Source organism: Trachymyrmex cornetzi, unplaced genomic scaffold (assembly GCF_001594075.2).
Source record: "Trachymyrmex cornetzi isolate Tcor2-1 unplaced genomic scaffold, Tcor1.1 scaffold685, whole genome shotgun sequence".
Lineage (NCBI taxonomy): Eukaryota > Metazoa > Arthropoda > Insecta > Hymenoptera > Formicidae > Trachymyrmex > Trachymyrmex cornetzi.
In genome coordinates this window covers 16823-30561 of record NW_017300009.1, presented here as the reverse complement: position 1 = coordinate 30561, position 13739 = coordinate 16823, and the positions used below count along the sequence as shown (strand labels likewise).

The 13739-nt window shown below is 29.4% G+C and overlaps 1 protein-coding gene and 1 long non-coding RNA gene across 3 annotated transcripts in view; both read left to right on the top strand.

Annotated features, from left to right (window-relative positions):
• The window catches only part of LOC108767504 (facilitated trehalose transporter Tret1), a 19527-nt gene extending 12756 nt beyond the window's left edge, over positions 1 to 6771 (top strand). Inside the window, exons 1-2 of one of the 2 annotated variants that reach the window (XM_018517415.1) lie at positions 4295 to 4500; positions 5063 to 6771. In XM_018517415.1, the coding sequence (XP_018372917.1) occupies positions 4450 to 4500; positions 5063 to 6520 (1509 nt within the window). In that variant the 5' untranslated portion in view covers positions 4295 to 4449 and the 3' untranslated portion in view covers positions 6521 to 6771. Of the gene's footprint in view, positions 1 to 4294; positions 4501 to 5062 lie in introns of those variants that run through there. The other variant, XM_018517416.1, reaches the window with a different exon arrangement.
• Positions 2603 to 9642, top strand: LOC108767505 (uncharacterized). Its single transcript, XR_001940433.1, has 3 exons — positions 2603 to 2613; positions 8742 to 8747; positions 9558 to 9642. It is a non-coding gene; the product is annotated as an uncharacterized LOC108767505 (long non-coding RNA).
• Positions 9643 to 13739: the final 4097 nt, after the last annotated feature.

Here is a 13739-nt window from a genome sequence, read left to right as displayed (position 1 = left end):
ATTATTTATTTTCTTCTCATAAAGTTCTGAGAATTTCTTCAGAATTTTTTCAGAATTTTTTAATACCGTATTTTCTCATGTTGGTAAAAATAAGAAAATGCAGTACTAAAAAGTTGATAAAAAATTCTCAAAAAATTCTCAGAACTTTACGAGAAGAAAATAAATAATTTTTGTCTCTTGCAGTTTTTTTTTAAAGTTGATAGTATTTGAGTAAAAAATTATTCAAGTCAAATATTGTGTAATTTTTAGCAGGGTTGGTAAAAACTAATGTTTTTTTTTAAGAATAAAACATATTGTGTTTCTTCTTGAATATGTTTTAATGCTTCAAATATGCTTTAAACAGTACTATAAAAAAACATATTTAAAACATATTAAAAACATCAATTAAGCATGTTTTAAACTATTTAAAACACGTTTAAAACATGTTTTTTACCAACCCTGATTTTTAGTAATTAATATCTTGTTAACTATTGCAAAAATTGCAAAATGGTAGAGGACTTTTCGACTCAATTTAGTCCACTCTATCTACACAAAAATGATTGGCAAAAAAGATCGGAACACCCTGTATATCTATATACAGGGTGTTCCGATCTTTTTTGAGGAAAAAGTACCGGGACACCTGAATATCATAGAAAATATAAGTATTACAGAAAAGTGTTTCAGACAAAAGTTGTAGGGTTCAAAAAGATCTATTTACTGATCATATCCGTTTGATACTTGCGTGGTATCTTCAAGCTCAGGTCAAGGTTAGATCAATTTTTTTAAATGGGACACCTTATTTTTCATTGCATCTCGAGAGAGCTTTCCAAAACACTATAATAAAGTATTTTTTCATGAAATACTTTTGGAATTATAACGTTCGAAAGTTACAGTACAGTTGATATTAGCATTTAGCAAATTGTCCGACAGACGGTAAAACCTCTTGAATGCTGTTCAAGATCATGTCCTAGATAACATTTGTCAAGATCAAGGTCATTGGAGATTATTCCTCTTATTTTCATTTTTGCACTAAAAATTTATTTATTGCAATCGGGACACCTAAATAACTTCTGAACGGTTCGAGATAGAGGATTGAAGTTTATAGGGATGCAAATGGCATCATAAAATCTATCATTTAACGCCAAAAACGCCCATTTTAACACCTCCGGGGGTCGGTGGAGAAGGGGGGCGGAAAAATCTTAAATTGCACGTGGGGTGGAGTGAGGGCTCGTTTGAAAGGGCCTTCCAAGACGAGAACAACGCGTGGTGTCTCAGGTCTCTGCGATTTTTTTTCGATAGATTTTATGATGACATTTGCATCCCTATAAACTTCAATCCTCTATCGAACCGTTCAGAAGTTATTTAGGTGTCCCGGTTGCAATAAATTTAGTGCAAAAATGAAAATAAGAGGGATAATCTCCAATGGCTTTGATCTTGACAAATGTTATCCAGGACATGATTTTGAACAGCATTCAAGAGGTTTTAGCCGTCTGTCGGACAATTTGCCTAATGCTAATGTCAACTGTACTGTAACTTTCGAGCCTTATAACTCCAAAAGTATTTCATGAAAAAATATTTTATTATAGTGTTTTGGAAAGCTTCTCGAGATGTGTTATAAGAATATACAATGAAAAATAGGATGTTCTATTTAAAAAAATTGATCTGACCTAGACCTGATCTTGAAGACGCCACGCAAGGTCAAACGGATATGATCAATAAATAGATCTTTTTGAACCCTATAACTTTTGTCTGAAACACTTTTCTGTAATACTTATATTTTCTATGATATTCAGGTGTCCTGGTACTTTTTCTCACCCTATATACTATACATATAATAAATATAAATATAAATAATATATAAAAAATATATAATATATACATATATAAACACAGAAATATATTTAAAAAAATTAATAAATTATTTACTTATACTTAATGGCCCATATTCAGAACGCGCTTACAACGATGTTAGCACGTTAACATGCTATAATTTACGTTACGCATACTATAGAATTTTAGAGATAAAAGCACGCTTTTATCAAGAAATGCACGTTTTGAATACGGGCTATAATATTATGTAATTTTCGAAAGAAAAAATCTAGAAATAATCTCGAATTATTCATGTATTATGAACTGGGACTCGTGCTCACATAAATTGAGTTTTCCTTTGTTTTAATAGATAAAAGTAATATTTCGAGTAATCATTTAATTTGCTTTCTGATATTTGAATCAGTTCCTATAATTCCTATAATATTACGAAAAGAAAGTTGTAAAAAAATTTATTAAATCTTTTACAAAAATTTTTTATTGTATTTGTAAGTTATAACTCGCGTGAAACAAACATGTATAATTTTATTTATAATTTTTTACTTTTGTAATCATTATTATTAACATTTTTTACTACATTTTTTTTAGAAATAAAAAATAGTTGGCGAGATTGATAAAAAATAACATTAGTCAGTAGCACACATTCGAAAATAACAAATATTAAAAAATTTTTTATTTATGCACGGAGAGAATTTTCTTTTAAAATTTACCCTGAAAATAAGACAGTCGTGGGACAACATTATATTTCGAAGATTTTTACCATGCACTTCAGTAAAATTGATCAAACTTATTTTAAACTTTATTGTAGTTTTATTAATGAATGAGAGGGATTTATGTTAAAATTCTTCAAAATACAATGTTGTCCTACGACTGTCATATTTTTAGGGTAAATTCTAAGAAAAAATTCTCTCCGTGTGTAACCAAGGCATTATAATCAAACTAAATGTATACACGACAATGGGCAGTTTGGAGTCAACGCTAGATATTTGCTGCCCATTGTCGTGTATACATTTAGTTTGATTATTTGAGGAGTCCATAGATTGTAATTTCTTTATGAATTGTCAAGGCATTATAGCACCCTGATCTTGCTTCTAATAAAGTAAAATTTGTCGAAAAAAAGTTCTGGCAATGCTGGTGTGACATACGGTCGAACTCTGATGGGATCGTTATTTTATTGACTTACACACATGACTTACAATATGTATGTACATAAGATTTACGAAACTTCGATAAATCACTATATATACTGCTAAATCAATATTGCATGTATATATAACATATGTATATGAAACACATAATTTATTTCTTATACTAAAATTTTTTGGCTTATTTCTGAAATTATAACATTGCTGTTTCATGTAATCTCTAATCCGAATAAAGCTGAACCTCTTCAGACCTGATTTTATTGAAACTATGTTAAAAAAAATTATTTTTAATTCAGTTCATGTGTATTTAAATAAATAACTCATACTAACTTAATTTTTTTCAAAATTTTGACTATTTTTCTAACATACACCTACATTATTATATACATCAGATTTCAAATGTCGACAGAATTAAGTAATTTCAACGGATGTGTTCAAATTTGATGTATTTTACATTAATGTACGCTGGATCTGAAGGAGTTAACTGTTTTATATATACGTATATATACGTATATATACGTGTATATATATATATATATATATATATATATATACACAAAGTAAAACTTACATATAAAGATTATAAAGCATATATTATTACGAGTCGACGTCAAAAGTCTTATAACAAAACATTTTCTCCGTTTTTCCTTTAGTCCAAATTGTTTGTATACTTTATTGTCTTTATACTTTAAAAATTCCGAAGAAGATTTTAAAAGTTTATGTATTAAAAGTAATATATACGAAAAATTAATATAAAAATTATTGCGTTCTATCGATAAAAACTTGTATTTACAAAAAAGAAAAAGAAAAATATCATAGTCGGTAATCTTTACACTTCTATGGTGCAATAATTAATTTTTTTTGCCAGTGGAGGCATTTTTTGTCAAGTACTGCCCAGTGAGAAATGTCAATGAAATCGATGTCGAATCGATGTCGATTCCATTATTATTTCTCACTGGGTAAATGTCGTGAGTTTTTAGCACCTCTGAGCGTGCCTCTGAGTAGAGATGGAAAACTATCGATAGTCGCAACCATCGATAATTACTAAAAGTTTGTTGCTTGACTCTTTTTTGAAAATTTTATTTATTTATAATTTCTTAAAAAATTTACAAAATTAAAATTTTATTTTTAATAAATATATGTATGTACATACATAATCGAATTTTTGCAACACTAACGAAATAATCGATAATTATCGATCGCTATATCGATAGTTATTTACTTCTATTTCTGAGCACTTTTTACAACTGTAATGAGATAGATATATATATTTAACCGTTGGGAAAAGAAAGAGCGAGAGAGTTGAGTGCAGAAGGTGTAATTAAAGATCTTCTGAACTGCGCCTCGGAGATGGTGAATAATATTGAGTTTGTATGTCACACGCGCATCTGTAAACTCACAATTGTAAATTGAAATTATCACACGAGGTGGAATTTAAAACTGATATGTGACTGTTGCGTTTCTTTGTAAGATTAGAATAGATTAAGAGGATTTCAAAATGACAACGGAATTTGTGTGGGATGCCGATAATGCGGCAGCAACGTCGACCGTATGTAATACATCGCAATATATTTCTTCAAGGATATTCATCCTTTCGTATACTACTTTGTCTAGTTAACTAACATTCTTGTTAAAATGCTGATGATATATGATACGAGATACGATGAAATGATATAACATTTTTTTCTCTTTCATTAATTTGTATCATAATTTTATTTTCAAAGCATAAAAAGTAGATAAAAATAATCGTTATAATTATAAAAGAAATAGAAAAAAAGGAAAGATTTTAAAAATAAAATAGTGCTAAATAACAATTTCTGTTAAATCTGTTATCTCTCTCTCTCTCTCTCTCTCTCTCTCTCTCTCTCAAATAGAAACTATTATATATATTTTGTCTGCAGAATATTCTGTTTAAGTGGTTTATATAGTTTTTATATAAAAAAAATAGCGTTTTTTATTCAAGATGTATATAAAGAACATTATTTTTTAAAATTATTTTGTATTTCAAATTATTAAAACTATACATTTCAGAAGAGATTTAATGAAAAATTGTATATAATTCAATAATTAAATATATTGAACTTATTTTAATTACGATTACTTTTTTCCAGACCGACGAAAGGACACCACTTTTGTCAGCGAGTGGTCAAGCCATGTCTGTTGAAAAGATTGGTATTTCACAACAGACCTTGGTCTCTACTGATGGTCTTGGTCGAGCTAAGAGGCTCCCACAATATCTGGCAGGCATAGCAGCAACGCTTGGCGCTCTTGCTGCTGGTATGGTGCTTGGTTGGACATCGCCTGCCGGTGAAAATGGTGTTAATCTGGCAAAAAATTATGACATAAAGATATCTACAATTGAATTCTCCTGGATAGGATCTCTTGCTACTCTTGGAGCGGGTGCAATGTGCATTCCGATCGGCATAATAGCGGATTTAATTGGAAGAAAAACTGCCATGTTAATCATGGTAGTCCCATTCACTATTGGTTGGCTTCTAATTATCTTTTCAAACTCAGTACTTATGTTCTACTTTGGTAGATTCATTACCGGCCTCAGTGGTGGAGCCTTCTGCGTAGCTGCTCCCTTATATACGGCAGAGATAGCTGAGAGTGAGATCCGCGGTACGCTTGGCTCCTACTTCCAATTGATGCTCACAGTAGGTATCTTGGCCGTGTACGTTTTTGGAGCCATTATCGAAAATATGAGGACTCTATCGATCATTTGCGCGGTGATGCCGCTGATTTTTTTCGGAACATTTTTCCTCATGCCAGAAACTCCAGTGTATTATTTGAAGAAAGGTAATGAGGAGGCCGCCAGGAAAAGTTTGATCAAGTTTCGTGGCAATGAATATAATATCGAAGCCGAGTTGCAGGCGCATCGTGAAACGCTTGAAGAAACTAGACGAAGTGGTGGATCATTTTTTGATTCAATCAAATCTTCGGCCGCCAAAAAAGGCTTTGTCATCGCTTACGGATTGATGCTCTTTCAACAAATGAGTGGCGTGAACTCTATTATTTTTTATTCTTCGGACATCTTTTCCGGAGCTGGAGACGCTATTTCGCCCAACATAGCTACTATCATTGTGGGAACAGTGCAAGTAGTATCAGTTTTTTTTGGTACTCTTGTTGTTGATAAACTGGGTAGGAGGATCCTGCTTCTGATATCAATCGTAGTAATGTTCCTGATGACTCTGCTTCTTGGGATTTACTTTTATTGTCTTGACCATACCACGGCCTTCAATGATATTACGTGGTTTGCACTTATTCCACTGTGCACTTTCCTTGTAGTATTTTCCGTGGGCTTTGGACCGATCCCGTGGATGATGATGCCAGAGATCTTTGCACCAGAGGTGAAAGGAATTGCTGGGAGCAGCGCCTGTTTATTCAACTGGCTTATGGCTTTTATAGTCACCAAATTTTATTCCGACATGAAGGAAGCTGTACAATCCTATGGCACTTTCTGGATATTCTCCTTATTCAGCGCCGTCGGCACTCTATTTGTTTACTTTTTAGTTCCAGAAACGAAAGGCAAAACATTGGACCAAATACAAAGGGAGTTGAATGGTTGATCAAGAATTGACTAAAGACTTTGACGAGCAGGAGAATATAAATTGTACATATTAAAATACATTGTTTTGTATAGAATAAAGTTGTACATATAATAAGTTATAGTACTTAAAATTAATATATTTTGTAAGTTGAGTAAATCGTATCAAGCACATAATATTATAGCGGGTGAATGTTATATTCATAATGCTATCTTCGTAACTCTCGCATAGATGATTTATTAACTGGAAATTAAAAATATATTTTAATGGATCAGAACAAAAGTTCGTAGCGTTACTTCATTTGCATCATATTTATACGCTTTTAAGAAAAAGCAATTGTACTATTTGATAGACCAAAGTTTCAGTTTTAAGAATCTGTTTTTTGAATTGCGGTATGATAGTTTTTAACAGAGTTATGAACAATTAAAATCAAAATGCTCTCCTTTTATTTAATTCGCGACAATTCAATAACAAAAAAATGTTAAGAATATGTTTAAAAAACAATTTTTTAAGGAAAACTTTAAACTCTTACGTTAAAAAATCGAAAATTTTCAAAAAAAATTTTTGTTATATAACAGACCCACAAAGTGAAAAGACAATTTCCCATTTTCTTCAGTTTGTAGGCTCTTATATGTAAAAATTATCAAATTCACAAAACTCAAAAGACTTAATGGCTTTTCAAAAATAGAGATTTTACGCTTTAAAACTCTTCTTCAAATTTAAATTTTATTCGTTTTTAACGAAGTTACAACTGTTTAAATTTTGATGTTTGTAGCATTTGTGAACTTTTGTTCTAACTAATCTAACTCAATACTTTAATAAGTAAGTAGTGACTATAAACTATATCTTCTCCTTTTCCAAAATTACATTAATATATTTAAGTCCTAAAAAAGAGAAATATCTTTTAGAAATGTGACACATTGAAATATTCAATGTAAAATGCCATTCGACATTAATATTGTTACCTTATTATACCTCTAAGGCTGGTATTCATAGATTTTTATACTTAACATTATTTTTATATTTAAGATTGTCTTAGGTATATTTAAGACAGTCTTAAAATATTATAAGCCAAAGCCAATCACAGAAGTGTACGTATTAGCATCTTAAGATATTGCCTTAAGATAAGAACAGGCTATGAAACCAACATTTTTAAATAGTCCACAAACATCACTAGTCAATCAGCTCTTTGATTCTAAAGAAGAATCAGTATTCAATGATATTATAATTTTATTTATACAGAGTGTCATTAAAATACGGCACCACCCATCCTGAGCAGGTAGAGTGGACTAAACTGAGTTAAAAAGTCCTCTACCATTTTGCGATTTTCGCAATGGTGTTAATGAGATGTTAATTACTAAAAATCGCTAAATATTGGTTTTCAATAATTTTTTACTCAAATACTATCAACTTTACAGAAAAATTGCAAGAGACAAAAATCATTAATTTTCTTTTCATGGAAATGTAAGAATATTTTCAGAATTTTTTATCAATTTTTTAGTACTACATTTTCTTATTTTTACCACCATGAGAAAATACGATATTTAAAAATTCTGAAAAAATTCTGAAAAAATTCTCAGAACTTTATAAGAAGAAAATAAACCATTTTTATCTCTTACTGTTTTTCTGTAAAATTGATAGTATTTGAATAAAAAATTATTAAAAACCGATATTTAGCGATTTTTAGTAATTATATCTCGTTAACCATTGCGAAAATCGTAAAATGATAGAGGACTTTTCGACTCAGTTTAGTCTGCTCTACCTACTCAGGATGGGTGGTGCCGTATTTTAATGACACTTATATATTTTCATTTAATTACATTATACTTTTAGGCTGACCCTTTGGTAAATTTGTATAAAGTTTCTTATAGATACTGTTTATGTTAGCGTTATTATTATCGCATATGTGGTATATGTGATACTTATTTGCTCACTCTGTAATAAATTATTGTTGACCATCCAAAACAAATCCAATTCGCTCTTTTGACAAAATATATTATAGGCGAAAGACATCTACGTCTCCTGCGCTATTGCGAGCCTCGCAATAAAGAAAATTGTTTCTACTGCAGTTTCTTCTTTATCCTATTTTTATCATAATTCAGTTTCTTATGCAATATTTCTTATTTTCTTTTACAGAAGTCTATACTTTTCAGTCTTAACAAATATTTATTTCAATAAATTTTGTAAATAAACAATATAAATAAAAAGAAAAATTTCTGAAGACAAAAGTTATAAGATAAAGAATATAGTTTGAAATTTTTTGAACTTTACTAGACATACCTATAGTTTTTCTAAATATGCATTTTTTTATTTATATACATATATATAATACATAGATACATATATATAAATAAATATATTTTATTTCTTGTATATTAAATCGCCTCCCCCCTCGCTGTAAATTTTTTATATTTTATTTTATATTTATATACTGAAAAAAGGATATTTAAAAATTTAATTTTATTTGTAAATTATAATGTTTATTTCATAAAAATAAATTCTCATTTAAATACAGCGAAATACAATTTTATTTCTAGCAAATAAACAATCTATTGTTTATAATTCATGGAAAAAATAAGATATATCTCATAGAAATATATATTCCGTTACGGTCAAATTTTTAAATAATTAATAAATATCAAAGAAAATGTTCCAAATAACATTGCTTTTGAATATTTTAATTTTTTTCTCAGTGTATTAATAATAAGCATCTCCAAAAAATTCAAAATAATCTACTTATTATTGATATTGAAAATATCTATTTTAATCTTATGTATCAACCGTATATTGGATTTGTCACTTTGATTTTTTACATTTTGTGATTCTATTTTTATTTAGCTAAAATTCTTTAAAAATAATTAAAAACCTATTCCTCTTTTCTGAAAAGAAATTAGATGTGAAAAGGTTAAACAGTTACGAAACACAAGATTTTTCTAATTTTTATTACGTGTTGTGTGAAATTATGTTAAACATTGTTCAATTTTTTTCCTATCATATTTTATTAATTAATAAATTCTAAGGTTCGTTTTAGACCACGCTTATTACGATATTAGTGTAGGGGGAGACCGGAGACAAAAGTAACACGGGACAATAGTAACATCGTCAATATTTCTTAAACTATAACAGATACATGTATGTGGCCGCGTGGTAAAATTCTATAAACAGATAGGCATTGAATCGTTCGTTACATGCTGATTTTCGCAGAACGTGCACGAGTGCAGAAGCAGAAATTACTTTTTTCATACATCAAGTAACTTTTATTGCGTGCACAAAATTTAAAATATTTTTTTTTCTTTATAACAAATGTATAATGTATTATCTTAATATGTTTTAATGATTATCTGTGTTGATGTTTTTCACATTTGAGTTGATTTTTATCTAGGTTTTTATTTAAAAAATTTACTATGAATCATAAAATACCATTAGGGGACAATAGTAACATCGATGCCTGGGGTCAGTTATTCAATTTTATACTGTAGAATCTGGATTTTGTAAGAAGGATAGTTACTTCAGCTTACTTAATAGTATTATCAGAGACTTCTTTATATTTGGCGAATACTTTTTGTAATCGAACCATATGGCGTATATCCAAGATTTATTTTTTGACAACTACATCTATTCATTGTTGGATACTTAGCGATATTTGAATGTTTAGCGTAAATCCAGGATCTACCTTCTGTCGACTACATATAACTGAAATCAGGCCTGAACAACGAAGGTCTATTTTTAATAATTTTCATTATACTACTATAATTAGTGATCTATGTTAATCTATTGTAGTCAACCGCTTTCATATATATACTTGTTTATAACTTTGAAAATGAAGGTGATCGAAACGTTAGTTGTTGTAGACATATTTTTAGTTTAATGTAGATATTACATATTTTTATTTTGTTTTTACTTCGATTTTACTTAATGTCAACTGTATCATATGTACATTAAAATTTGTTTTGTTTTGGCTCGTAGCTCTTCTGATTTATTTTGTTTTATTTGAATTATTTGAGCCTTTCTTAATTATGTATTTTTATTAATAAAACCAATAAATTAACCATTATTTTATTTATAAATAATATAGTACAATTGTCCCTCTCTACTGTTACAATTGTCCCAGGGGTTGGGACGGTTGTAACAAAATTCCTGATAGTCTTTAAACAAACATAACTTTTTTTCTAGTTACATTGAAAAATTGAATCAAAGACAATTTTGTAGCTAAATAAATTCTACATCTAAAGGTATATACTTTTTTAAATGTAAATATTTTAACTGTTATAACACTTCAAAGTAAAAAAAAATGTTACTTTTGTCCCCGGTTTTCCCTACATTTAGGCTGCGTTTGGGGAGCGCGCTATCAGCACCATTGCATCAGTTTATCCTTATTTTAAGTGTAATGAATGATAAAAATAGAATGAGAGAGAGAGAAAGAGAGAGACAATAGCACACGAAGAAAAACATTTGGTACAATTAACTGGAATTTTGGTGGAAGATAAACGATCCAGAATTTTGATTAAACCTAGTCGATTTCTGATTAAAATTTCTGGAATTCTAGTTAAAATAATGAACATTCTGAATTTTCTTGGTTAAATCTACTAGAATTAACCAGAAATCTAGTAGATTTGATCAGAATTCTGGATCATTCATTTTCCGTCAGAATTCCAGTTAATTCAATTAAATATATTTCTCCGTGTACTGATAGCGCACTTCTTGAATGCAATCTTAGCATATATAATTCACATTATATGTATATATTATAAAATTCCAGAAAAAGAAGCGCAATATTAATAAAAGCTCGTTATGAATATGAGCCTAGACTATTGCTAAAATTTTGTGTCGATATCAATGCATTAAATTTTATCTCCGATAATGTAGTAGACATTTTATATAATCTGTTCTCTATACGGACTTGGTTATGCTGATAGATTGATTTAAATATGTCAAATATCACTCGTTAAACTGTTATTTATATAGCTTTTGAATTGCGAATAATTTAACAGGTATATGCGGGTGTCTGAATAAAATACGTTTATTCGAAAACGTACTTAAAAATGTGATGCATTTTTATTACAAAAAAAAAAATTAAAAGCATTTACAATATCGAAAATACAACTTTTAAAAACGTAATCGAAAGGAAATATTTATATTTAGTCAATTAAATAGATTGTTACTTTGATCGAGACTTCGACCGAGAGATAATAAGTCGGATAAGGTATTAAGAAAAATTGTATAGATATATATAGCACAATAATTTTTTTTCGAAATATCGTTCATAAAGAATTAAATAATAATAAGCTTATTTTCTGCATTGGGACGTAATATTCTAAAATCAGTGCTTTTCCAATGTTCATCACGACGTTATTACAACAATTTAAAGCGTTGCATGCAACGAACATGTGATATGCTGGTATAACAGATGCCAAGTGGCTACGCATACGAACGTGTTCCAAACACAAAATATTGGTATTTTCGGCTACATTATGTCACACTTTCTGTATTTAAGAGGGCATATACACCGACAAGGATTTAAAAAATCGATTTTTTCTTACATATTTTTAAAGTTTGATATTTCAGATAACAAAATATCCAAAATCGAGACATAAGATATCTTAAAGATGTTTTTAAGACGTCTTATGTCTCTTAGGTATCTTGAAGAAAGTTAAGACTGTTACTGGAAAGTCATAAATCGATTCAAAGAAAACTGGAAAAGTTATACATGATTAAGTATAAGTAATCAAGCGCGCCGAATATGCTGAGTTCACTAGACAGATAAACATATACCTGAAACAGGACCTTTCAAAATCCTACAGGTATAAAGAAAGATCTTTCTCGTTTTTAATATATTCAGCGAGTCTTCGAGCTGTATAACTCGATCGGTCAGTTTGGTAACAATAATTGTCGTTTGGACGTTTAACGTTTTCATAGTGTAAACAGAATATAAAACTTTAAACGCCGAAACATGATTTTCAAAATGCCTAACCACTTTATCTTGAAGATGGCTTCACGGAGAGAATTTTCTTTTAAAATTTACCCTGAAAATATAGTGATTGTGGTACAATACAATATTTTAAAGATTTTTACCATGCACTTTAGTAAAATTGATCAAACTTATTTTATACTTTATTGTAGTTTTATTAATGAATGAGAGAGATTTATATTAAAATTCTTCGAAATACAATGTTGTCCCACAACTGTCATATTTTCAGAGTAAATTCTAAGAAAAAATTCTCTCCGTGTTGACTAAACAACACCTGCAAGTTTACTATATAGGCACTAAAAGTTAGTCCATGTGTAGATTTTTTTAATAATGCTTCATTTTTTTTACGATCAAATAACCAACAAAATTTTTTGCGCAAAATTGATATTTGACTTTGACTAGTAGCCATTTTGTTTAAATGCAATATTTCAAAAAATTCGGCTACGATAAGGAATAGATTTATGTTTCAACTTTATAGAACTTGTATCGTTTTGCTTTCAAATGAATTTTGTGGAAGTGATAATGGTCACCGAAAACCATGATTTTTAAAACAAATTTTACAAGAATATTAATAACGTCGCCATTTTTAATTAATTTTTAATAAAATTGAAATGATAAAGAGAGAAAAATACAAAAATACGGTTTCTTTATCTCTTTCCGTTTTTCTACAAAAAATTCACAAAGTTAGGCTTCATTTTGAGTTTATATAGGTGTATATGCTCCTTTAAAAAAGAAATAGAAACATAGTTAGAGATATAGAGAAAGAAAAAGAATTATAAAGAAAAACAGAATTTATTAAAAGCGTACATAGAGTGTAACTAACCAGGTCAAACTTAAAAGAAGCGATTACATACATGTGTATTTATACGCTACCTTTGACTATATAACCATGGACTGATGGACTGCTAGTTGACTTTTTACGCTGTAATGAACATCACGCGTGCCCCCGGGGGCTAAATGGCAAAAATCCGAAACACGAAGTCACATTTCGATGGTAAAACAGCGAATCCTGGTACTTCAATGATACATCGATAACTTACGTATATAGTATTAATCTTAATAGTCCGGGAGATGATGACACTAAAATGGTCATGATTTGTTACCGCTTCAAATCGTCATAATTCGTCATTTATTAGGTAAACATGCAGGAAACGCAAGTATGGCAAACCTCCCGCGGTTTTAAAATTGGTAGCGTGTGATTGAAGTTGTCAAAAATTTGTTGCTTTTTTCCTAATAAGTTACCGGATGGCATGTGTTTCTAGTGATAGTTTA